The sequence below is a fragment of the Orycteropus afer genome, unplaced genomic scaffold (genome assembly GCF_000298275.1).
Source record: "Orycteropus afer afer isolate SDZICR_OR568_19922 unplaced genomic scaffold, OryAfe1.0 scaffold00077, whole genome shotgun sequence".
NCBI lineage: Eukaryota > Metazoa > Chordata > Mammalia > Tubulidentata > Orycteropodidae > Orycteropus > Orycteropus afer.
The window spans coordinates 11,279,735-11,307,599 of record NW_006921664.1 but is presented as its reverse complement, the minus strand read 5'-3'; the positions used below and the strand labels follow the sequence as shown (position 1 = coordinate 11,307,599).

At 36.9% G+C, this 27,865-nt stretch overlaps 1 protein-coding gene across 1 annotated transcript in view; it reads left to right on the top strand.

Moving 5' to 3' along the window:
• The window catches only part of CDK13 (cyclin dependent kinase 13), a 180,856-nt gene that overhangs the window by 74,637 nt on the left and 78,354 nt on the right, over positions 1 to 27,865 (top strand). The window contains exons 3-5 of the mRNA XM_042780990.1: positions 704 to 874; positions 2,324 to 2,463; positions 4,731 to 4,901. Of these exons, the coding sequence (XP_042636924.1) occupies positions 704 to 874; positions 2,324 to 2,463; positions 4,731 to 4,901 (482 nt within the window). The remainder of the gene's footprint in view (positions 1 to 703; positions 875 to 2,323; positions 2,464 to 4,730; positions 4,902 to 27,865) is intronic.

Here is a 27,865-nt window from a genome sequence, read left to right as displayed (position 1 = left end):
AGAGCCATATAAATATTTTAAATTTTTAAAAAGAATCATTGTTCAGTTCAGAAAAATTAATGAAACCAGGAAAGGGGTGAAGCTGAATTAGTTGTTACATGTGGTTATGTAAATGGACAAGATAAATAATTGCATGTGGTTTTCTTTCTTTCTTGTAACAGAACAACTTTTGTGACTCTACCAGAATGAAACCAAATGCTGTTACAAAACTTCTTGCAGAGTATAAGCTACTGCCTTCCAGTTTTTATTTACAGTTTTGTAATAATTCTTTGTCATTTTAAAAACATGAACTTCATTTTTCGGAGTAGTTTCAGCTTTACAGAGAAATTGCAAAAATGCTACAGAGTCCTCATGCCCTGTGCCCAGTTTCCCCATTGTTAACATTTTACACAAGTCTACAACATTTGTTACAATTAATGAACATTATTATTAGTTAAAGTACATGCTTTGTTCAGATTTTTCTTAGTAATCTCTAACATAACTTTATATCATTTTAACCCTGAATTATATGTTTTATAATTAGATATAGTACATTACTTTAACTGGAATATAAAGAAATCTAGATTAGTGCTTTTCAGTGTGAAGAATTATTGCAGAGTATTCACTGCCATTACGTGCTGCTTAAATGTAAGACATACCTCCTTTGTGTTTCTCAACCAAATACATTTTTGTATTTTGTCTGTCTTACTCCTTTCTTTTTCAGCCTACGAGGAAATATTTCAGTAAAAGCAGTTAAAAAAGAGGTAGAAAAGAAACTACGATGTCTGCTAGCTGATTTACCACTGCCCCCTGAGCTACCAGGAGGAGATGATTTATCAAAAAGTCCAGAGGAGAAGAAAGCAACAACACAGTTACATAGTAAAAGGAGGCCTAAGTATGTGCTTGCTTTCTACCTGCTCTTAAATTTACCAGAAATGATTCTGGATAATCATAAAATTAGAAAATACAAAATAACATAATAAATAATAAAGTATATTTATTCTCTCTCGTTAAATATATGAATAAATTCTTTTAGTGTTTTGGAAAAAAAAATTCAAAATTGCCTGCATACCTATTTATACTATCTAATAAAACCAAATTTATTTTCTCTCACAGTTTGTATTAATTTCTGGGGGTATTGTTTATGTTAATGATAATTTCTATACATAAGATATTTAAATAACTTTAAAATACTAATATTAGATGAGGTTGAAGTCAGGTTTCAATGAGCCCAAACTAAAATAGGAATGGGCAAGCTATTGTGTTATCTGTTGCTTTTAGCTCTGTTTCTCCCCATAATTTAGTGCATTCTTCATTTTGTAAGAAGTGGAGTGGAAGAAGGTTTGAAATCTGTATCCTAAATTAACCTTAATTAAGTAACTAGACATAATGCTTTTGCTTGAAAGCTATTTGTCAGTTAAGGGTAGGAACAACATTGGTTTCTCTTTTTACTTCTGCTTAACCAAGGCAAAGTCTTAGTTAGACTTTGAGTTAGATCCGATCTTAGAATTGTGGTTCAGATAGAGCCTAGTATAAATTATAAATATAAGGTCATTTTCTAGTATGGACTAGGCACGAAAACTTAAAATAACTTTACTTGGTTACTTTCACTTTATTTTTTTATTTGAATTGTTACGATCTTTCAGAATATTAAAATATGCCATCTTTTTGAAGAATATGAAATTTTTGTCATATTTATATTTCTTTACATTTATATAATTAGTCTATATATCTGTGTGTGTGTGTGTATTTATGTGTGGATTCGTAAGAGTATATTATATTAATACCTTTTGTATTCTCTGAGATTGAAAATCTACGTTTTGGTATTTCCATTTTTAAAATGATTTCATCCAGCCATAAGTGTTAATTTGCAGATAAGTTTTGTAATTATGTTTTGTTACTATTCATTATCAAACTTTTGTATTTTTTGTAAGCAGATATGAGTATGTGTAAAATGTACTATATACACAAATACACATACATATTGATACACTTACATATGTACATGATATAGTTAGTGAATGAATAATAAAACATTCTAGAGGTTGGTTAGAGAACTTTGACTTACTCTATTAGTGTTGGTTCATATAAGCTCTACTAACTCTCTTCCCAGTTTAAGCTCTAGTCTACAGAACAAGAGTCAGCCTGGAGAAATGATACCATGACTTTTCATGATAAAATACCAAATCACAGTGTTACTTGTCTTGGATAGATGATCATGAATATACAAGGGTGAGGGAAAAATAAAGGATACAAAATTGGGAGGAGGATGGGTATTGAGTTATTAAAGAGTTTATTTAATTTGCTTGATGGTATATGAAAACTTCAGAACTATATTTGATAGAATATGTGGGCCTCGCTATGGTGAAATCAAAGAAAAAGACATTGACTGGGGAAAACGCTGCGTCGATAAATTTGATATCATCGGAATTATTGGAGAAGGTACCTATGGACAAGTTTACAAGGCCAGGGATAAAGACACTGGTAAGATTGCCAAGTACTATGGATCTTTGGGCACATGGAATGTACTTCATTTGTGTCTCTTCTAAAGTGTAACTTTAAAACTTTTGAAAAAACAAGTTAAATTAGAATTCTGTTATACTTTTATCTTTTTCTTTTTTTATTTTTGTATCTACTTTACATGAAAGTACATTTCATTTAAGTGTGTGTGTGTGTGTGTGTGTGTGTGTATATATAAACATTTTAAAGTGATTTTTAAAATCTGTGATCTACCTGTATGGTGGGATTTAGACTTTTTTTCTTTTATTATGAATAATTCTTATATTGCTGGTAATCATGGGAAGAACATATTTTGACTGGATGGATTACTCTTAGTAGTAAATTAACACTTCTGTAACACTTTCAGTATGTCTAAAAATTTTTTTTCTATAAAAATCACTCTCCTTGGAGGCCAGGTTAACAGCTTAATCTTTCAGAACATAACCAGGAACCTGGAAAAAGTTTAGAAGGCTTTGTGTTAGAGGAAAAACTAACTGGTTCTAGGCTATGTTCAGAGGCCATGCACTTTAGTAGATATTGCATAGGGCGAGTCTTTAATCTTTACTCATAATTCTTTGTTGAAATAAGCCAATAGATGAAAATGGCATAGGTATTTGAAGCCATTAAGTATAGGGTCTATGCTTAAAAACTCATTAAGAAAATTACAGCAATGGAGTATTGATACTTAAAATGATGATTTTTGTATTATCAAAAAGATTAAGTTACGACTTTTAATACTGTTTAATAAAACAAAGAATCATATTGTATTATAGAAAGACGTCCATAAAAATGGATAAAATATATTTTAATGATTGGAAGGATGAATGTCCATCTTTTAGAAAATTTGCAAGTGCAGCATTCTTTTCTTCAAAGAAGTAGAATGAACAAAGCTTTTTAAAGTGAAATTTTTTTATAACAGTTTTCTTTTTACATGCAGTTTACTTAGATTTTGTTTGCTATAAAATTCATTCATGGCTAAATTATGAGGCAGTTTAGCATAAGGAGAAGAACACATTCTTTTGAGACAGCTAAACCAGTTTTTGAATCCCAGTTTGACTACAAGGTAACTGGACATTTTTTGGCAGATTGATATTTCAGAGTTTATTTCTTTCTTCCTTTTTTTTTTTTTTAAATTTTATTGTGATTTGGGTGAAAGTTTACAGAGCAAATTCATTTTCCATAGAGCAGTTCACATGTACTTTGTCTCATGACATTGACTGCAGTTTCCCACAGTGCAACAGCTTTCTTCCCACTTCCTCCCCACAGTTACCTCTTCCCTGTGTTCTTCCCTCCCACGCACTCCTGCACCCCTCCCCAGCTGTCTGCCTGTGGGTACCTAGCCCTTCTGTTCTCCCATGATAGATCTCTCCCAAGGAGCGCATCTGCCTAATGTAAATGTTCAGCTCATATTCTTGTCTTTTGTTTGTCTGGAGGCCATTGAAGTGGGTTCAGTTCCAGACCTGAAGGGCAACTAGGGGCCATAGTCTCAGGGGTTTCACCAGGCTCTATCAGACCAGCAAACCTGCCCCCCCCCCCTTTTTTTTATGATTTTGAGTTTTGTTCCACATTGTTCTCCCACTCTATGCAGGATCTTCTACATAGATCCCCCTCCAAGGGGTTGACACTGGTAGCCTGGCACCATCTAGTTCTGGTCTCATAATCATAAAGGGTGAGGATCACATGGTGTACCCATCCCCTGGACTAATTGTTTCCATGCTGCTTTGGTTTTCTTCATTCTTCTTTGCTCTGGATGAGGAGAGACCCATTGTTGCATGTGGATGGCTGCTTGCAAGCTTTTAAATCCCAGTTACTGCAGAGTTTGTTTCTTTCTTGCTAAGTGTATGGTATTTTCTCATCTATTCAGAAAAATTTCATACACGTATAAGCATACAAGTATATTAAAACTTCCCCTTTTGAAAAAATAAGTGACAGTATAATATATTTACTCATTAGTAAATTTTTTTACTAGCTATATCTTGAAGAGCATAAAATAACAATACATATGGACTGTCTTTTTCTTTGTAAAAATTATATAGTATTCTGTGATTTGAATAAATAATCCATAATTTATTTAACCAAACACTTGATTTTTTGAGCTTCAGATATCATTTGGTATGTTGGAAATTAAAATACATTTTATGAGTTAACATTTAAAGAGGTAGGAACATAAATTATGAATTAAAATAAATTTAAAATTAAGTAAAGAGTCATCAAGTTTGATGGTAACTTGATTTTATTTAATTTCCTAATAGGAGAAATGGTAGCCTTAAAAAAAGTACGTCTAGATAATGAAAAGGAAGGCTTTCCTATTACAGCAATTCGAGAAATTAAAATTCTTCGGCAGCTTACCCACCAGAGTATTATCAATATGAAGGAAATTGTGACAGATAAAGAAGATGCTTTGGATTTTAAGAAGGACAAAGGTATGTGCATATATTGAAATAACCAATTCTCTATATTAACTTGTTCTTGTTGATTTTGTTGTAGGTATTGACCATGTATGTAATTATCAGTCATAAAACTCTTAACTCTAATGTTAAAGTCTCCATTTTCAAATTTAATACAGTTGAAGAACCCTTGTATTTAAAGTAAAGTATTCACTACTATTTATTTTGAGTATTAATGTATAATTTTACTCTTTATTTTTTAGTGATTGAAAAATGGCTTGATAGAGTATTTCTACTTTTTTTGGGTAGAGAATATGGTTTTTGTTTGTTTTCTTGTGATTTGGGTGAACATTTACAGAGCAAGTTCATTTTCCATACAACATTTCATACACATTTTCATGGCATTGGTTGCAGTGCTCATAATGTAATAGCTTTCTTCCCACTTCTTCTCTGTGGCTGCCTTTTCCCTGTGCCGTCCTATTCTGTCCTATCCTCTGAGGTATCTCCCTGTGTAAATACTGCCCTTCTGATTGCCCACGGTTGATTCCTCTAAGGAGTATACATACCTGGTGTAGATGTTCACGTTATATGCCTATCTTATGTTTGATTAGAAGTCACGGAGTGAGTTTAATTCCAGGCCTGAAAGGTCACTAGGGGCCCTAGTTGTGGGGGTTTTACCAGTCTCTGTTAGACCATTAAACGTTTATGATTTTGAGTTTTGTTCCACATTTTTCTGTTATTCTGTCCAGGATCTCCAATTTTGATCCATTTCCAAGTGGTTGACAGTAGTAGTCAAATAGCATCTAGTTCATCTGGTCTCGGGGTCATATTGGTTGATGCTTGCATGATCTGCTAGTCCCTTGGACTAGTTGTTTCCATGCATCTTTAGTTTTCTTCATTTTTCTTTGCTGTAGATGAGGAGAGACCAATTGTGCTGTCTATCTTAGATGGCTGCTTGCAAGCTTTTAAGACCCTAATCAGTACTTACAAAGTAGAATGTAGAACTTGTTTTTGTGTAATGTGTTATGCCAGTTGACCATGGTCCTGAGCCTATGGGTCCAGTAACTCACTCCCTCAGGGTATTTGGCTATAGCTAAGAAGTTACCATAACTTTGTCCTGTTAGCTCTATTATATATATAGGCAATTTTACAGGACATACAAATATGTATGTAGAAATATTGTTTGCCAAACATATATATAGTCATATATATTGCTTAGACATAACTGTTCATTTAGCCTCTGTACCTATGTATCCACCCATAGATTAATATTTGTCATTACCGATAATACAGTATTATATAAAACTGTTTATCTTTGTGTTCTATACTTCTTGTACACCTCTGTGTCTTCTTTTTCCTTAGTACTTAGTACTAAGTACTTGGTTCTTTCTTGTTACTGTGTTGGTCACTTGCTTTTAGTATATTTTCCTTTCACCCAAATTAGTACTTGTCCCTTACCTATCTAGCAATTCCCCACCCCACCCCCCACCCCAGTAAAAAACAAAGAAAGTTTCTTTCCATACGTAAACCTTTCCTTGACTTTTTACAATAGTGGACTAATACAATATTTGTCCTTTTGTGATTGACTGCTTGCACTCAGCATAATGTTCTCCAAGTTCATACACATACGTAGATTCTACATTATTCTATGTTGTTGTTGTTATGTGCCATCGAGTCGGACCCAACTCATAGCTACCCCTCCTTGGGTTTTCCGAGGCAGTATCACTACGGAAGTAGATTGCCCCACCTTCCTTCCGAGGAGTGGCTAGTGGGTTTGAACCGCCAGCCTTCTGGGTAGCAGTCAAGTGTCTTAGCCACTATGCTACCAGAGCTCCTTTAGTGTGTAGTATTCCATTGTGGGTATGTTACCATAGTTTGGTTATCCATTCCTCTGTTGGTGGGCACTTAGATTGTTTCCATCTCTTTGCTATTGTGAATAGTTCTGCTATGAACATGGGTGTGCATATATCTATTTGTGTCCTGGCTCTCACTTCTATAGGATGTGTACCTAGTAATAGCATTTTGGTGAAGTGTCTTTTCATGTCTTCTGCTCATTTTTTAACTGGAATTTTTTTTTTTTTTTTTACTGTGTATTTTTATGTTATAATGCCTAGTGTACAAGGAAACTTTATGGTAGACATACATATTATCTCTGAAAATATTCTTTGAAAATGTGTAGGCAAAAGTCTTATTTTGAACTTGCCTCAAACAACCTATATTAGTGCTGTATATAATTAGCTTTTAATAGAAAGCTAAAGAGATCAGCCTGATTATTGAAGTAGTCATCATATGGCGTGTTGTTGTTGTTATGTGCCCTTGAGTCAGACCCGACTCATAGTGACCCCTCCTTGGGTTTCTGAGGCAGTATCACTATGGAAGGAAGTAGATTGCCTCATCTTCCGTCCGAGGAGTGGTTGGTGGGTTTGAACTGCCAGCCTTCTGGTTAGAAGTCAAGTGCGTAGGATGGGCAAATAAATGACTGAAAGAAAAGCTTTACTGCGAGTAAGTTTTAGATCTTTAGAGTAAGATTTTGGAGGTAGCGTTGACTTTATAATCTGGTTTTCAAACAGCAGAATTTGCTTTTCAAGCTAAATCTATTAAAGAACAGATTAAAGTATGGGTGTCCTTACTAAAGATACTATTTAGCCTTCTCTCCTCACCCTCTCTACTACTCACCTCATTTGCATTGTTTTCTCTTTACATCTCTTTCTCTCTTAATACTACATTTTTGGGGAATATAATTTGGTATATATAATTATTTTAAATAAAAGAGGTTCTGTTTGAAAGTGTTCTGTCTATAATTTAGAAATAATTAGAATAATCTTTTTAATTAATGTTCTTTCTATCAGTTTTTTTGCTGTAGAGCCCATATTCCTTAGCTTGGCATTTAAGAGTCTTAGTTTGTCTTTTAACCTTATCTTCCTATTAGTTGTTGTTATATATTACAAAGAATATGAGTTTGACTTGGGTTAGAATGTCTGGATTTGAGATTTAGTTTATTATCTTGTGACCTTGCTGAGCAAGACCTTTCCCAAAACCAGACTCACTGCCATCAAGTCAATTCTGACTTAACGTGACCTCTACTGGGTTTCCAAGGCTGTAAATCCTACAGATTCAGACTGCCTAATGTCTTCTGCAGAGCAACTGGTATGTTTGAACTACTGACCTTTCGGTTAGCAGCTCAATGCCTTAACTACGGCACCACCAGAGCTCTTTAGCAAGACCTTTAGCCCTTCTGAATCATACTTCCCTATTCATAGAAGAACAACATTATCTATCTTACTTTGTTGTAAGAATTAAATTAAGACCTCATAGATGAAGAAACCAAAACCAAACTCACTGCCGTCGAGTTGGATCTGACTCATAGCGACCCCTTGTTGGGTTTCCGAGGCAGTATCACTACAAAAGTAGATTGCCTAATCTTCCTTTTGAGGAGTGACTGGTGGGTTTGAACCTCTAGCCTTCTGGTTAGCAGTTACATGCCTTAGGCACTATGCCACCAGAGCTCCTTCATAGATGAAGATGGTTGGTGGTATACAAATATAACTTGTTTTGCATTAGCTTAGTACTCCAGCCAAATTCCAGTAATGTACTGGTATGTAGTAATAAACTGGTATACAGGTATAGCAAGGATTGTGAGATTGGCACAGGACCAGGCAGTGTTTAGTTCTGTTGTACATACATTATGAGTTGCTGTGAGTCAGAGCTAATTTGATGGCACCTAAGAAGAACAACAGCAACCAGCCAAATTGGCATATTTACTTTTCCTCAACCATAACTTGGACCTCCTGCTTCTTTGAAATGTGTGATTTGCTCAGTGTTTACTTCTTTGACCCTGTCTGTTCCATTTTTCTGCTTGTTCATTAAGCTTCAGCAACATTGGCATTTTGGGTCCTTAAACCTCTTACATATGTAGCAACCTCCCCCCACCCACCCCCCCACATAACACACACTTACACTGTCTTTTTTATAATTTGAAAGACTGGCTTTTCATCCTCTAGCTGCTTCATTGACCAGACATTCTACTTTTTAGCAGACACAGATAGACAATTGTAAAACACTATTCTTTTTCCTTACAACTTTTCTAGTAAATAAGAGTAATTTCATTGGTTTGTTTACTTATTTGATTCTCCACATGAGGATGGGAACCAAACCTGTATTATTCTTTGTTATACTCTCCACATCTAGCTCAATGACTGGACAGTGGAGGTACTGAGTGAATAATTGCTGAGTGAATAAATGAGCTTCATTTACTACAATTTTGTTCATACTTTAACACTTTTTTTTTTTTTTTTTAAATAAAAAAGACAACCACCTCTGAACATAAAAAGAATGCATAGTTTTTCTTGTATTATTTATGCTTTTATAGCTTTGGTTTTTTTGGTTGTAAATTATAAATTCTCTGAAGCCTTTGTTTTTTTTTGTTTTGATTACTCAGCAGTGCCTAAGACTGTATTTTACAAATCATTGATTTTCATATATTTACCTTCATTTTCTTTCTCCCAACCATAGTCTTGTTTGTAATTTTATGAGTCATGGTCAATAAGGAAGTGTTTTACTATGGTAGAAATGACGTTTATGTACTAAATATTAGTAAATTGTACTGTGGAGTATGCAGAAGTATAAAATTAAAGCATAATCCTTTTTTGTGAATCTTACAATTTTGATGGGAGTCATAATGAAGCAGCATGATTTGATGAAAAGGAAACTAGATTTGGAGTCCTCTGTCCTAATCTTGACCGCACTAGTTTTGTGATATATAATCCTAAAAATATAGTGATTGCCATATAGAGGACAAAGACATTATGGATACATTGATTTCATATTGTGGATTAATCTTCTGTAAATATATTAGAATCACAAATGTGAAAAATAAAACTAAGTACTTACAACAATTAAAATACGAAATTATGGTTATTAGAAAACATCAAGTGAAAGATAAACAAACACCATAAAAGTAATTTTAAAAAGTTAGCCCTACTTAAAAGAAAAATTAATCATGAAAAATGGAAATCTTAAAAAAATAATTTTCTTTAAATAGTGTTAAGTGGTATTCCTAAGTCATAGGTATATTTTTGTGAAATTTACCAGATGCTTAAAAATCTTTTGTTTTTGAACTAATCAGGAAAATGTTAGGGAGATAAGCTAATTCTAAATAATTCTTTTCTCTTTTATCTTCAGGCAGTCCTGCCTCCTTTGAATAGTTTTGAGGAAATCTTCAAACTTTTTATCGTTTTACAGTCTTTTTATTGATATCAAGATGGAATTTTTGTTTCAAAGAAAGTATTTTCTGTTTCTGTCTTCAATTCTTCATGTCTAGAAGGTGATTTTATTAAAACAAAAATTTACTGTGACAGTGGGGTCTCCAGTAGCAAATTGAGCCAGGGTTAAAAATCATTTGTAAATTTAAACTGTTTTTCATAGTAGACTGCCTGTATGGTGTTATTCTGTCATGTGATGAAACAAAACATTTTATTTTCTTGCAAATTTTGTTTATTTTCTTGTTGAGAATATACACAGCAAAATATACACCAATTCAGCAGTTTACACATGTATAATTCAGTTACATTGATTATATATTTTGAGTTGTACAACCATTCTCACCCTCCTTTTTTCAGGTACTCTTCCTCATTAACATAAACTCCTTTCCCTGTAAGTTTCCTGTCTAACCTTTTGAGTTGCTACTGTCAATTTGATCCTATATAGATAGTTTTTAAAAGAGCATATACACAATTTTTTTTGTTTGTTTTTTACTAGCTAAACTACACTATTTGGTTTGGTTCTATGGGACTTTAGGGGATATTTTTGGTTGAGGCTTAAAGATTTTTTCAGGGCAATAGGATCAGATTCATCTACCATACATGGCTCTGGAAACTCTAGAGGACATAAGAATTTGAAATTCTGTTCTGCATTTTCCTTTTTTAATCAGTATTCTTCTATGGTGTCTTTAATTAAAATGTTCAGGAATGGTAGCTGAGCACCATCTAGTTTCTGGTCTCATGGCAGAGGAGGCAGCTACACATTGCATGTTTGTTGTTGTTAGGTGCCATTGGGTCAGTTCCGACTCACACTGAGTCTGTGTACAACAGAACGAAACATTGCTCAGCCCTTTGCCAGCCATATAATCCTTGCTGTACCTGAACCCATCCTTTTAGAGTCCCTGTGTCAGTCCATCTTGTTGAGGGCCTTCCCACACATTGAATGTCCTCCTATTCCTGATGCTTTTTCCTCCTTTGTTGTTAAAGGTATGTAGATACTAATTGTTTTGTCTTGGATGGCTGTTTGCAAGTTTTTAAGACCCTGGGCATTATGTAGTAAACTAGGAGATAGAATAAAGGCACTAAACACACACAGGCCAGTTAACTGGGATGTCTCATGAAACTATGATCCTAAATAAGGGGGAGACAGAATCACCATCAGTAGCCAAGGGTGATTCCTGTGAGGACAGACATGCCACCACCCTCTAACCTTTTTATTAATGCTGACACCAGTCATCCTTCCCATGACACTTTACTTTTCTGCTGGGTTTGGTACTTTATTGCAGTGGCCATACAGATGATATTCACAATTAAGGAGTTTATTAGGAAAGCAACAGGTTACAGTTCAGGTTCAGAAATGCTCATGGTACAATTATTTGATCAGGACAGCCTCTCCTTAGCCATACCGAAAGTCTCTCCTCTGTTTGGCCCTCAGCTTCTCTGCCTGGTCTCTGTCCAGCTTGAGCAAGTGTTAACAAAGCTCTTTAGTTCTGTTGATAGGTGCACCTAGGTGCCAGCAAGGCTCCTGCCCAAAGGCACTTAGCTTTTCTGTTCTGTGGGCTGGAAGCCCACTGCTCTGTCTTGTGCCAGTCTCTTGGTTCTGCTGCCTCTGTCTCTCTGCCGTCATTTTAGTACAGGGATCTCAGGTCCAAGGACAGACACATTCTACTCTCGGCTCTACTCTGTCTTGATGGTAGTGAAATTCCCCCCTTCTGCCCGTGGCAGGGCTCATTTTTAAGCCTAAAGAGATGATAAAACTGACCAATCCCCACATTGGGGTTCTATATACATTATTTGCATAGTCTCACCCCCACAAAGGTACCATAAACCCTATTTACATTACCAATAAGCTATTGCTAAAAAAGGCAAGGAGGCTACATCTTCTGACCTCCTCTAACCCAACAAGAGGAAGACAGAATTACCATCAGTAACCCAAGGCCTATTCCTGCAAGGCCAGACATGCTGCCTCCCTCCAGCCCTTTCACCAACTGGTCCTCCCAAAGCACCCACCACCTCTGTCCTGGGTTCGATAATTCGCTGCAGTGGCCACACACAACTCACAGATTATGGAGTTTATTAGGGAAGCACCAAGCTACAATTCAAGTGCAGGAAAAATGCTCATTTTCTTTCCCAGCCTGCCGCCTCTCAACCAACAATCTCTCATAGCTCTCTCCCAGCAGTGTGTGTCCCTTGGTGTCTCACTCAGCAATGTGTGTCTCTTAAGTCTCTTTCCCAGCAGTGTGTGTCTCTTTCAGCAGCACGTCGTTCTCAGCTAGCAGTCAGACTTCTTCTGCCTCTACGAGGCCTCCTTTTGAGCCCGGCAGAGTGGCCAAACCAACCAATCATAACATCAAAATTCTAAGCACCTGAGAGAGAGCCGGAACCTCCCAGAACTTTGTTTTGTGCCATTCCCAACAGAAATACCCCAGGTGGACAGCTTTAGCAATCAGGAGCTCCTCAGTTGCTCATGGCAAATTCTACCTTGGAGTTTACAAAGACTTATGGGTAGAAAAGCCACACTAAGTAATTTACTATACTGCAGCTATCCAGACTCCTTGGTGGGCCACAAGTACCTTACATTTGCATAGTTCCATGCAATCATCTTAGGAGTTGTGGTGGCATAGAGCCTAAGACATTTGACTGCAAACCAGAAGGGTGGTGGTTCAGACTCACCAGCCACTTGTGGAAGAAAGATGGGGCAGTCTACTTCCTTAAAGATGTAGTGCCTCGGAAACCCAAAGGGGGTCATTGTGAATTGGAATCAACTCAGTGCTAATGCGTTTTTTCGGTTTATCCAGTCATCTGTGTTGGGAGTCACAAAGACCATGGCTGGAAGAGCCATATTAAGTAATTTTATGCACCACAGAGGCCATTTATATTTCTTTATCCATGAATAAACTTGTTTAAATATGTCTTTGCCCATTTTTCTATTTAGGTATTCTTTTTTTAAATAATTTTTTTATGTAGTAAGAATGCTCATTGTTTGAGTGAATTACGTAAAGACTGTCCAGCCATCTGTTTTTCTTGCTGTCCATGTGTTTCTTATGTGATTGTTCAATAAATGTTTGTTGAGTTGAACTGAGAAGAAAAATATTTATAAAACAGATTGGAGTCTGGCACGGAATAACAAAATAAACCTTTTTTGATTGTGAATTTTCATACTCAGTAGAGGATATAAAAAGATGCTTTAGTTATATTAAAGAATTCATGTCAAACAAAGCATTTAAAGGGAAAAAAAGTAATCTTAAGTATGACTTTCATTTATGGGTAACAAAGAAATATAGTTAGCACCATGTATTGACATTTGAAATTTAATGAATGTAAATATAGGTGTTCACCAGTTGATCCATGGCAAAAGGACTGTCTATAGAGTTAAGGGAAAGGAAATTAATGAGAAAGTAGGGGAAGAGTTCACTAGGAATGGGAGGGGGGGTGCCTTTCCCTAGGTAATGCTATCTGATACCCAAACAAGAAATAAGTTCTTTTTGTGTATGCACAAGATAGTAATAATGGGTAGTACAGGTTTTCCCCACTGTCTGAAAATAGAACACTCTTGCAAAGTCTTTCAGTAAGCTGAAATGGAGTAAAGTGAAGAAACAGTTTCCATGGGAAATAATTTTGAGCATTCCCAGACCCCAAAAATGAACCTACCAAATAACACATAAGCTATGGTCACTTAATACTGAGATGCTGAGTATAAGTTCCTAGGGAAAGGAGCTTGGTGATGCAGTTCTCGCTGATTTGGGTGTGTGCTGCCTCTTTAACACTCACTAGGCACTTGACTGCTAACCAGAAGGCTGGCGGTTCAAACCCACCAGTTCTCCTCGGAAGGAAGGTTGGGCAATCTACTTCCGTAGTGATACTGCCTTGGCAACCCAAGGAGGGGTCGCTATGAGTTGGGTCCGACTCGACGGCACACAACAACAACAGTAACAACCAAACAAATGCCAGATGTTAGCTTTGCTTTTTGCCTTTTTTTTTCCTTTTTTCACGGAAGTAAAGATCCTCTTTAGATTTCTTTCTATTACTCAAAAACAGGTACTAACGTAGGTCTTTCATAAAATCAAAGTGACATAATGTAAAGTTTTGAAAAGTGAGAGATACCTGTATATGTAATGTTTAATAGGATAAGTTTGAATCCTTGCATTCATTGTGTGCTTTGTTTTCCTCATCTGCGAATGGGGGAGGGTGGAAAATAACAAACTCACTGGTTTATTTATTATAGTTTGGTTGAGATTGGTTGTGAAGGCAGAAATAGTTGTTGTTGTTGTTAGGTGCTGTTAGGTTCCAACTCGGAGTGACCTTTTATTCAATAGAAAGAAACATCACCCGGTTCATTGCCATCCTCACAGTCATCACTATGCTTGAGCCCATCATTGCAGCCACTGTGGTTATTAACAGAGTAATTGGTTGTAATTAGAGAAGATTGAGAGTTGGAAGGAGTGAGTACTTTAGTTTTAGTCTTTTAGTGAAATGTCATTATGTGATCAGACATCAGGAATGGTGTTGATGCAGAAGTTTAAAAAGAAAAAGAAAAACCTTTTCTGAAAGATTAGTAGCAGTCTGTGATCAGTAGCAGTGAAAATTGTTAAGAAGAGCAAAAAGTACAGTCACATCTGACCAGCTGTTGTTGATTGATTAACCACCAGAAGGAAAAACAATTGAGCTCACTGACTGGTTGGGGTCTAAGCTTAATAGGTAGGAAGGAAGTATCAGGGAAAACAAGACAAAAGAGTGAAACTCAGTAGGAGACAGTAAGAGAGGAATAGCAGAAGCAGTGGTGTGGGTTGTGAATGGAAAGAAGAGGGAAGTAAGTAAGAATATTTCTCTGACTATGACCAACAATGAGGAGACACCAGAGTTAGAATTCTACAGTGGAGGAATGAGGGTGGTGAGGGATGGAAGTGGCAGAATGTCATATAAAGCATTGTCAATATTTAGGGCATATATACCAAAAGATAGTTGTTATATTGCTATGTGATTTGAGATCTTTCCAAGGAAGCTAATAAAATAATTCACGTCTCTTTTCTTCATGGTAAAAAGAGGGATGGAACAACCAGGCTGGGAGGTGGTTTTACTTTTGCCACTTAGTAGCTTAGTGATCATGAGCAAATTATTTAATGTCTCTTGAGCCTCATGTGTTACAAGGAGATAATGCTTTTTGGCTCATTTGTAAGGCTTAAGATGAGATAATGTGTGAAATACTTACACCTCTGTAGTGGTTTACCATTCTTTCTTTCTGCTTCCCGTTAGAGACAGCCTATACAGTAGAATATCACTCTTTTAATTTTACTGTGTTTTTGCTGAAGCTTTACACAGCAGTTTAGGTTCCCATTCAACAATTTCTGTACAAATGTTTGCTGAAATTGGTTACATCCTTCACAAAGCATTATTAATAACATTTCTGTTTTAGTTGTTCCATTTCCATTAATCTACTTTCCCTGCCCCTTAGTTTCTCAGCTTTGTTTTAAAGTAATTGTTGACCTTTTGGCCCCATATAGGCAATTTAGTAGGATACCACTCTTAATATGACATATTTATTACAAAAGAGACTTTATATAATAGTTAACGGTCATGAAAATAGGAGCGCTGGTGGCATAGTGCCTAAGGCATTTGACTGCTAACCAGAGGCTGATGGTTCAGATCCACCAGTGGGAGGAAGATTGGGCAGTCTACTTCCATAGTGATACTGCTTCGGAAACCCAAGGAGAGGTTACTAGGAGTAGGGTTCAATTCCATGGCAGGCAGTTTTTGAGTTATCATGAAAATACCACATACAACCTTGGGTTTTTTATTATTTCAGTTTGTATTTAAAATTTTGGTTGAGAATCTCATGCTAGAATTTGGAGTTTATTATGCCTGGTGTCATATATGAAGTTTATCATCTGATGTTGAAGAGAAATATAAACTGTGCCTAAACTGTTCTTGTAGACTGTGAATAAAAGTAAAAGTCAATAAATGTATGAAAAAATATTCAGCAGCACTGTAATTTAATTAAAATACCTTTTTTGCCTGTCAGAAATTGGTAAAATTAAAAAAAAACCTTTCATCTTGATTTTTTAGAATTATGAAAGTAACACTTGGTAACTGGAAATGCATAAATAAAAAGCAAATGAGTAGAAGGGGGAAGACTACAACAGATGCTTTGATAGTTGGAATTAGTGTGGCCAACAGTGAAGAGACAGTAGACTGACTCTTCCCTTCTTTGGTTTCTTTCCAGATGTTTTTCTGTATTACAAAAAAAGCATACATGTTATTTATTCATTAAGTTTTATAAAATGAAGGATATAATAGGTAATATTCTGACAAATAGACATCTTATGTCATCATGCAGCCATTTTAAAAATACCGGATAGTGCTCTTTAGGTTGTAAGTTGTATTTTATTTTTATTAGGCATTCTCCTGTAGATGGATATTTAGGCTACTGGTTCTTAGCTTCTACTGATAAGGCATCAATCAGGCTGCTGACCAGAAGGCTGGTGGTTCAAACCCACCAGCCACTCCTCAAAAGGAAGATTGAGCAATCTACTTTGGTAGGTATACTGCCTCAGAAACCCAGGGAGGGGTCATTGTGAGTCTAATTGACTTGACGGCAGTGAATTTGAGGGTTTTTTTTAAATAATACCTTACCAAACACCATTAAATGTAAATCTGTATGTGTTTGTTGAGGTCTTTGAGCAAGGCAAGTACTTAAAAGAGGAATTGCTATGTTAAATGATGCGACTACTTTTAATGTTAATAGGATGGCCACATTGACTTATAACAAAGCTTATTCCAATTTACATTCTTACCAGAATTTTGTGATTGCCTAGTTTACTGAAACATTGTGCATTATTGATTCTACAGCTTTGCCCATCTGATAAGATTTAAACAGATTTTGCCCAACTATTTAAACATTATTTTTTTCTTTTCATGTTTTTGCTATTTCTTTTGTGAATTGCCTATTCCTATCTTTTACGTATTTGACTCTTTGGCATTTTCTTACTGAGGAGAGAGATTTATAAAATTATGCATATTAATGCTTCATGTGTTACACAAGACATGAATAGTTTCCCATTTTTATTGCTTGCCTTTTGTGTTTCTGTGTTCTTTGTTATTAAAAATGTATATGTAGTCTGTCTGCCAGTTTCTTGTTTATGTTTTTGTAGCTTTCTCTCATGTTTACAAAAGCGCAACTCTTTGGAAAATTATAAGCTATTTTCCTGTATTTTTGTCTGTTTCTGTTGTCATTTAAAAAAAAATCAGATGTTGAAATCATTTTTGTCTTACATGATTCTGACGTTTTTACCCTATATAAAGTTCCTACATGTTCCTGGGCTTTCCTCTGTCATTGATCTTTTTGTGTACTGCAGCTTCTTGTTGTTTTGTGTCGTCAAGTCGGATCTGACCCATAGCGACCCCTCCTTGGGTTTCAGAGGCAGTATCACTACGGAAGTAGATTACCCAACCTTCCTATAGTGCATTTTAATTGCACTGCAGTATTGTCCCCCCAGTATTGCCTATTTTCGTGTATTTACTCTTGTAGATGGATATCACGTCTGAAAACTTATCCATGGAGGGTTTATTTGGTTTTGTTTGTTTCTTTGTTTTTATTGTGGTATATACAGTAAAAACTTATGAAAGCCAGAGCTTGACAAGACTGCCTTGTTTTTCTGGGTCTCCCAAATTTTCTGCCTTTGAAAAGGTACAGTCACCAGTTTTTATTGCTCTCTATTTAGTGGAAAATATTTGCATTTTCCTTCTCTAACAGGTTTCTGCCTTACACAGGTTACTGCTTTCTCAGGTTTTACTGTTATATGTAACAAAATATTTGCCATTTATCCATGGAATTTTGATTGGAATTCCATTCAGGTTAATTTGTGGGGAGAGGCAAGGATTTAGATGTTGGAGAGTAAAAATTGTTGTATCTTGTAGAGAGTATTTAAAGGCATGGAATCGCACCCAATGTGTAATAAATGGTATATAAATATTTAATGTTACTTTTGTAGTTATTATCCCTTAAAATGTAAACTCTCCTTTAACTTGGCAATTTTATTTTAAAAACTATACAGTGAAACCTGAGAGAGCTGGAACTCAATGGGACTGCCTTCTTTTTCCAGGTTTTCCAAATTTTCCGCCTTTGACAAGATTGAGTTTTACCACAGAGAGCTCTAGTGGCATGATGGTTATAGCATTTGGTTGCTAACCAAAGGTTGGCAGTTTGAACCCACTCGCTGCTCCATGGGAGAAAGATGGAGCAGTCTGCTTTGTAAAAAGATTTACAGCCTTGGAAACCCTATGGGGCAGTTCTACTCTGTCCTGTAGGGTTGCTGTGAGTCAGAATTGACCTAATGGCAGTAGGTTTTGGTTTTAGCCTTACCACTTTTATATTACTTGTTTCAGTAGAAAATATTGGAGTTTTCCTTCTCTGACAGGTTTCCTCCTTACACAGGTTCCAGCTTTTGCAATTTTTTTGGTATAAGGAAGCAATCATGAGTTTACATAGATTAGCTATGAGAATGTTCTTCATAATATTGTTTGCAATAGCAAAAAGTTAGAAACAACCTAAGTATCTATCAAAAGAGGATTATTGAACAGAACTATGATGTATTACTACTGTAAAATACTTTATAGCCATCAAAAATATTACTGTACAATTTGAATGATAAGGAAAATTTGTTTGCTCTGTATTAAGTAGGAAGAATTTACAAAGGAGTATGTTAAGTTCAGTCCAAGTTTTATGTTAAAAAAATGAAATCCAGGAACACAAGGAATCTTTTGGGATTGATGGCTGTGTTCATTAATTTAATTGTAGTCATGGTTTCAGAGATGTATTCCTACATCAGAACTACTCTAAATATTTGCAGCCTTGAAAACCCTATGGGGCAGTTCTCCTCTGTGATGTGGGGTCACTGTGAGTCGAAAGTAAGCTTGATGGCACCCAATAACAACAGATACATACAGTTTATTGTAGTCAATTACAGATCATTGCTATAAATTGTTTTTAGTGCATTTTATTGAAATATAATTTATGTACAGTGAAATACACAAAACTAAAGTGACATGGGTCAATGCAGTTTTTCTTTTGTAGTGTTCCCTCCCCTCCCCTTCCACCCCTGGCAACCAACAAAGAAAGTTTCCCTCCATATATAAACCTTTCCTTGACCCTCCACAACAATGAACTAATACTATATTTGTTCTTCTGTGATTGACTTATTTTACTGAGCATAATGTCTCCAAGTTCATCCATATTATGCGGTGTTTTGCAGACTCTACATTATTCTTTAGTGCTGCATAGCATTCCAGTATGTGTATATACCAGTTTGGTCATCCACTCTTCTGCTGATGGGCATGTAGGTTGTTTCTTTCTTTTTGCTATTGTAAATAGTTCTGTGATGAACATGAGCATGCATGTATCTGTTCCTATCCTGGCTCTCACCTTTCTAGGATATATACCTTGCAATGGAATTGCTGGATCAAAGGGTATCTCCAATTCCAACTTTCTAAGGAATCGCCATATTGCTTTCCATACTGGTTGTGTCACTTCACAGTCACACAAGCAGTGTATGAGAGTCCCAATCTCTCCACAGCCCCACCAGCATTTGTTATTTTCTGTCTCATTGAACCTTGCCATCATTGCTGGGGTGAGATGGTAATCTCATTGTTGTTTTGATTTGCATCTCTCTAATGGCCAGTGATTGTGAGCATCTTTTCATATATTAGCTGACCACCTGAATATCCTCCTTGGTGAAGTGTCTATTCATGTCTTCTTTCCATTTTTCAATTGGATTATTAATTCCTTTGCTTTTGAGGCGTTGGAGTTTTCCATCAATCTTAGAGATAAGTCCCTTGCCAGATATGTAATTATCAGTAAATATGAATCTGTTATTGCTGTTTTTGTCATGTGCTTGTTCATTGTGTCAATTTCTTGTTCCATATAATCTTCTATGCTGAGCTCGTTTGGGTTTATGAATCATGTTATCACTTCCTTCATTGCTGTTGTTTTAGTATTTGCTGAATATTCATGCTGGTGTCGTCTTTTTTATTTTGATGTGAAGGTTTATCATTTTTCTTTGAGGTTACCCTGTGATTTATAGTTTTCTTCCCAAGTGTAGAACAGCCCATTCTAATTTGTAGTTGTCTTGACTTCCCTACCATCTAGAAGTTCTGTAACGACACATATTTTCTCCCCTCTTTTGGGTTTCTAGTTGTCCTTATTTGTGGGTTGGTGTCTCTGGTTCTCTGTTTACAATCTTGTAGGCTTGTTTACTTTGGATACTTCCATAGCTGGGTTGGTTTCTGGGTTATATCGTCATGTGTATTAATGGTCAGTTGTTGTTTGCTGTTGTTGCTTCTCTGTCCAAAGGGCTCCCTTTAGCATCTCTCGTAAGGTTGGTCTGGTTTTAACAAATTCCTTTAATTTCTGCTTATCTGGAAATGTCCTAATTTCACCGTCATATTTGAGGGACAATTTTGCTGGGTACATAATTCTTGGTTGAAAATTTTTCTCTTTCAGTGTTTTATATATATCATCCCACTGTCTTCTCATCTGCATGTTTTCTGTCCAGAAATCCGAGCTTAGTCTTGGCTGCCCCTTGTAGGTAACTTTTTGTTTTTCCTGTGCTGCTCTCCTGTGCTGTGATTCTTTCTTTGTATTTGGTTGTGGTGAGTTTTATGATGATATATGTCTTGGTGTATTTCTTTTGGGGTCTGTCTTGTTTGGGGTTCGTTGGACTTCCTGAATGGATATATTCTCATCTTTCATCATATCAGGGAAGTTCTCCTCCAACAAATCTTGGACAATTTTCTGGTTAGCAGTCAAATGCCTTAGGCACTGCACCACCAGAGCTCCTTGAATTTATGGCATGATGAAGAGAAAAGAAAAGTAAGCACTGCTTTCAGAACGCAGGGCTTTGTTAGGGGAAGTGCGGTAGTTTCGCTTATACAGAGGTTTTGCTGGTCTTGCAGCGAGTCTGAAGACTATTACTAGGGTATTGTGGAAGGAGATTGAGAAATATATATTCTGCTGTGTGAAATAAAGATTATGTAAACTTTTTTTCCATTTCAAGTTAGTCTGTATCTCTAGAACAGGTAGGAATTGGCAACCAAATATGCTGAATCATATAGTTAATGGAATAAAGCTTCAATGACATATTTCTTAAGATATGCCAAAAAGAAACCACCTCAAACTAAACTTACTGCCGTTAGGATACAACTCATAGCGATCCTTCCTTGGGTTTCTAGGGTGATATCTCTACAGAAGTAGATTGCCCAATCTTCCTTCTGAAAAGTGGCTGGGGCGTTTGAACCGCCAGCCTCTAGTGGTTAACAGTCAGATGCCTTAAGCACTACGTCACCAGAAAAGTTGTATTGATATCTTCTGTATTTAATATTCTGAATTTTGTGTTTAAACTTAGTGACTTTAATGATTACTCAATTATTTCCCCAACTCATCCTTTATCATAGGGTTTGTTCATTAGGGTTTGCCACTTTAGTTTTTGGTTGGCATGTAACTCAATTTGGGGGATTGTGTGGTCATTTTAGTGTATAATGGGATTTTGTAACAAATGTTATACAGCTATAAAATTTGTCAATTTTTACAGATGTTTGAGACAACAGGAATTCAGTGATTTTTGTACTTTTAAGATGCTTTTTTGTTATTTCCTTTGGCTTTTAATAATTTTTAAAAAATGAATTGGACATGGGAGAAAGAAGGGCTGGTTATGGACAGGGAGACAGCTCACAGGGCAAGAGTGCATGGAGGGATGGACACAGGGAAGAGGTAACGGGAGGAAGTGAGAGGGGAGCTGTTGCAGGGTGGTAATTTGTGGTCAGTGTCATAAGACAAAGTATATGTGAACTGCTGTATGGAAAGTGAATTTGCTCTGTAAATTTTCACCCAAATCACAATTAAAAAGAAAAAAAAAAGTGAAGTAGAGTTCTCTATTACATTCTCTGGGAGCTCTGGTAGCATAGTGCCTAAGGCACTTGACTGCTAACCAGAAGCCTGGCGGTTCAAACCCATCAGCCACTCCTCAGAAGGAAGATGGGGCAATCTATTTCTGTAGTGATACTTCCTCGGAAACCCAAGGAGGGATCGCTATCAGTCGGGTCCGACTTGATGGCACATAACAACAACACCATTACATTCTCTGGTAGTGTAGAGCCTAAAGGCACTTGACTGCTAACCAGAAGGCTGGTGGTTCAAACCCACTAGCCACTCCTCGGAAGGAAGGTTGTGCAATCTACTTCCATAGTGATAAAGGAGGGTCACTATGAGTCGAGTGCGACTCGACGGCACATAACAACAACAACAAAATTACTATCTGGGCCTTCTGTGAGTTTAGATTTTTTTTTTTTTAATTTCATTTTTGGTGTAAATACACAGATCATACACCATGAGACAATTTTTCATGTTCAGTTCAGTGATAATGGTTAACCATGTGTGTCCCTATTCCTACTCTCTTCCCATATGATTTCAACACCATTGACTTACACTGACTGCCCTGTAAACTACTACTAATGTATGCTTTAATGCTGCTGTTGTTGATTTGATTTCATATGGATACTTCTTTAAAAGAGCACATTGCTTAAGGTGAACATTCTTTACTAATTCAGCTATACAGTTTAATTAGAAGATAACTTCAGGAATAATTTTGCATCAAGGTTTAGAAATTTTCTTAGGGCAACAGATTTGAAGTTTTTTTTTTTCCTAAGTGGGTTTAGTAAATCTGAGTTCTATAGGAAATTTGCATGTCTATTTTACATTTTATTCCCTTTTGATCACGATTCATCTATTGAGTTCTTGGTCAAGATGTTCAGTAATAGTTCTTCTGGTTTTATGGCACAGTGTTTCATGGAATCCTCCTTCTCCTCCTCCAGGTGAATAGAGATCAGTTGTATCTTGAATGGGTGCTCATAAGCTTTTAAGATTCTGGACACTACTTGGTAGAGTAGAAACTCTAAAAAGAGTGTTAGGCCAGTTGGCTGTGCAATCCAAGAAAGCCATGATCCTAAGCTTTTGAATCAAGAGAACAAATACCATTAGTTATTCGGTTGTATCTGAGTCATTTGAGCAACTGAATCTTTTTTTTTTAACTTTGGTTGTTGTTATTGTAAAATTATATGTAAAACACAATGTTTGTCATTTCACCCTTTTTCTGATTACAACTTACTGATAACAGTTACATTGGTCATGTGGTATAACCATTAACCTTAATAGCTACTAACTGTGATTTTTCTGTTACAGCAGCACTAGATAACTTAGACACTATGGTGGTTATGTTTTTTGTCAACTTGGCTAGGCCTGCTTGAGTGGCTGGGCAGCTGGATGTAGTATTCCCCATGATGAGACTGGTAATCACCTCCATGGTGGAGTCTACTATGAGCAGCTGAGGAGCTGCCTTTGGGTATGTGGTCTGCTTCCTGTATATAAGCAGCAGCTTTGGGAATGGTCTCTAGCCTGTGGCATGCTTGGACCCTACATGTAGCCAGCCATGTCTTTGTTGAGCAGTCTGCTGTGCTCAACCTTGGGACTTACAATGGACTTGAGTTAATGGCCTGCTGTGTGGTTTGGTAATATTGGGACTGTGCCATTTTACTTGTCAACCTTGGGTTTCTCAGCCTCAGCAGCCAGCAGCTGTCTGAGTGAAGAAACGCCTCTAGCTCCAGTGGGCTGGGAGCAGGAGGCAGAGCTGGACCCCAAGGTTGAGGGGCTTTCCCCCAGCCCCTAGAGCCTGGCACTTGGACTTGGACTTAAAGCCTCCAAATTGTAAGAATAAACTTCTGCTTGTTAAGGCCATCCCATTTGTGGTATATTTTCTGTCAGAGCGACACTAGGGAACCAGAACAGACACTCAGAATCATTAGTGGTGACAGTGGAGGCCTGAAATTAGGAATGGAGATCCTAAGGTGAAGAACCAGGAGCACTCAAGTTTTGAGCATTTGTAGCTTGCAGGGCCAGGGGTATCTTTGGACATCTTTTTGGTATAAATACCCAGAAGCATTTGACAGAATGATTAAACCTTTCTCTTCTGCCTTTTCAGGAATTGATCAGATTCTCTTTTTGGATTCTGTACCCAATACCAAGGAGATGAGGATAGATCCTTTTTTCTTTGCCATTACTCATACCCCTCAAGTATCTCCAGGTCTTTTTTCCTGTGTCTTAGGCCTGTGGAAAATGCATGGCTGCAAAATGTGATTTTCTGGTAAATAAATACATTGAAATAAGGTCCTTGAATTCTTTTAGAAGGAATTATTTAATAAATATTTGTTGAGAACTTACTATATTCTAGGCACTGTTCAGAGTGCTGGAAACAGGCAGCAAACTGGACAGAGATACCCCTATCTTCTTGGCACTTACGCTGTAGTGTGGAAGATTGGGCTTTGTTGTGTATTCTTTCCTAAGACTTGAAGATGGGAGCTGGGCTGTGTTGGGGTAAGAGGAGTAGGAGAAGTATCTTTTTCCTTTCTCTTTGTCCAACTTGAACAGAAAAGGGTCAAAGGAGAGTAGAAATCAGTGATGTAGTTTGGTGTGAGGATAATGGTAGGTTAATAATTCACTTCCTTCCTCTTGTTAAAGCTAGAAATGTTGTCTAGCAGTTACAGATTGCCTTTAATTGTTTTATAACAATGGAAGAAAGTTACAGAAAGAAATATTTCTTCTTTTTTTTTTTTTTGGTAGATTTCAGGCAGAAATGGTTTGATTTTCATATAAAATGTCTTGAAATTTATGCCCTACCAATATTTAGTCTTTGATTCGTGTACTTGTTTTCTCAATTAAAGAACAGTGTTATTTTGCAGCCTTGGTTTTGTCATCAGAACCATTATATCATCTCCCTTAAATTCTCTTCCTTGATCATTTCTGATGTTGAATTTGAGAGAACAGACCAAACATCCATTAGCTTTGAGTTAATCCAACTCACTGAGACCTTATTGTTGTTGTGTTGTTGTTATGTGCCGTCGAGTTGGACCCAACTCACAGCCACCCCTCCTTGGGTTGCCAAGGCAGTATCACTATGGAAGTAGGTTGCCCAACCTTCTTTCCGAGGAGTGGCTGGTGGGTTTGAACTGCCAGTCTTCTGGTTAGCAGTCAAGTGCCTTAGGCAGTACGTTACCAGATCTCCCAACTAAGACCTTATAGGATAGAAAAAAGAACTGCTTTGTAGGGTTTCCAAGACTGTAATGTCTATGGAAGCAGACTGCCACATCTCCCATGGAACAGCTGGTAGGTTAAAAAAAATAAGTCAACTGCTGTCGAGTCAATTCCGACTCATAGTGATTCTTCCTTGGGTTTCTGAGGCAGTATTTTTACAGAAATAGATTGCTCAGTCTTCTTTCTGAGGAGTGTGGCTGGTAAGTTTGAACTGCCAGCCTTCTGGTTGGCAGCCACATGCCTTGGCACTTCACCACAGAGCTCCCAGCTGGTGGGTAAACAAAAAACCAAACTCACTGCCGTTGAGTCAGTTCTGACTCATAGCGACCCCTCCTTGGGTTTCCAAGGTGGTATCACTACGGAAGTAGGTTTCCCAACCTTCCTTCTGAGGAGTGGCTGGTGGGTTTGAACGGCCAGCCTTCTGGTTAGCAGTCATATGCCTTAGGCACTTAACTGCCAAAGGTTTTGTTGGCAGCTGAGCTCTTAACTGATGTATCACCAGGGTCCTTACTGCAACACTGTAGTTGTTAGGGGCCTTCAACTTTACTCTGACTCATATGTACAACAGAATGAAACACTGCCCTGTTGAGCACCATCCTCACTATCCTTGCTGTACTAGAGGCCATTGTTGTAGCCACTGTGTCGATCCATAATGTTAAGGGCCTTTCCCTCTTTTGCTGATCCTCTCCTTTACCAAGCATGATACCCTTCTCCAGGGAATGGTCCCTTCTGACGGTGTGACCAAAGTGTTTTGTTGTTACGTTCCGTTGAGTTAGACCCGACTCATAGAGACCCTTCCATGGGTTTCCAAGGCAGTATCACTATGGAAGTTGATTGCCCAATGTTCCTTCTGAGGAGTGGCTGGTGGGTTTGAACCGCCAGCCTTCTGGTTAACAGTCAAGTGCCTTAGGTACTACGCTACTAGAGCTCCTATGACCAAAGTGCAGGAGACAAATTCTGACCATTTTCACCTCCAGGGAGCATTCCAGCTGCCCTTCTGGGACAGATTTGTTCTGGCTTCTGGCTGCCCTTGCTATTTTCAGTATTCTTTGCCATCACCACAATTCAAAACCATCAACTCTTCTGCAGTCTTTCTTATTCGTTGCTCAGCTTTCACATGCATATGAAGTGATTGAAAATACCATAGGTTGGGTTAGGCTCACCTTAGTCTTCAGAGTTTCATCATTGCTCTTTAGGCACTGTAAAGAGGTCTTTTCTAGCAGATCAGGACTCTGTAAAGCATTATAAAACAAAATAAAACAGTACTCCAAACCCACTGCCATTGAGTTGCTATGTCTGTTAGATTTCCAGGGCTGTAAAACTTTATGGAAGTAGATTGCTTCATCTTCTTCCTATGGAGCAACTGGTGGGGTTAAATCACCAGCCATCTGGTGGTTTAGCAGCCAAATGCCTTACCTGGTACATCACCAGAGCTCATGTAAAGTATTTTATAAAGTTATTTACATAAATATTTTCCTGCAATACTACATTATGAGATTACTGTATTATAAGATTCCTAATGTCACCAGGGATCTGGTAGTGTAGTACCTAAGGCATTTGACTGCTAACCAGAAGACTCACGGTTCAACCCCCCCAGCCACTCCTTGGAAGGAAGATTGGGCAATCTACTTACTTAGAGATATGGTCTTGCAAACCCAAGGAAAGGGTCACTATAAGTCAGGATCAACTGGAGGGCAGTGAGTTTGGTTTGGTTTTTAATGTCAGCAAGTGTTATTTATCTTCGTACTTGTAAATGATAAACATTTGTTGACTTTTCTATTGAATAAAGTCTCATAAAGGTAAAATTCTAAAATAATTGGTATTGTATAGCGTTTATATAAAACAAAACATACAACCCAACTCACTGTCATTGATTTGGTTCCGATTCATAGTGACCCACTGGGTTTCTGAGATGGTAAATCTTTACGGAAAGAAATTGCCCCATCTTCCTTCCACGGGAGTTGCTGGTGGATTTGAAGCACCAGCCTTCTGGTTAGCAGTCAGATGTGTTAGGCACTGTGCCACCAGATGTTCTTTCTATAAAACATGTAATTTAAAAGTCTTTTAAATAGGATTTGAAAATGACAGCTTTAGTCTTTTGGTCCACATTGACTTTTTCTTACTCCTTTTTCTACTTCTTGCCCTTAATAATTTATTACTTTGAATAAGTAGGATCTGGGTTAATACAGATAATTTTTAGTGTAAATAATTAAGGAATTGGTCTGGCTTTCACATCTTTTTTTTTATAAGTTTCTTTCTCTTACTAGGAATAATCTTACTATAAAAGTATTAAACACATTTTTATAACTTAGGCTGGCTGTGATTTCACTTTGGTTATGTGTGAAACACTGTTTTGGAGTCAGTAATAAGCCAGTCGTTTAGTTTCATTTCCTTTAAATCAATATGTCACTGAATGTATTGTGTTCATTTTCTTGGTGTAGTTTCCATCTTCTTACCATATATAAATATCTGAGAAGAAATTCAAGAAAAACAAATTATTTATTCTCTCTTTCTTTTTAAACTGATTCTGTTAGAGGTACTCCTCTATGTAGAGCAATATTTTCTTTTGTTATCAAGAGTATAGTAAGGTACATTCTTACAGTCGTAGT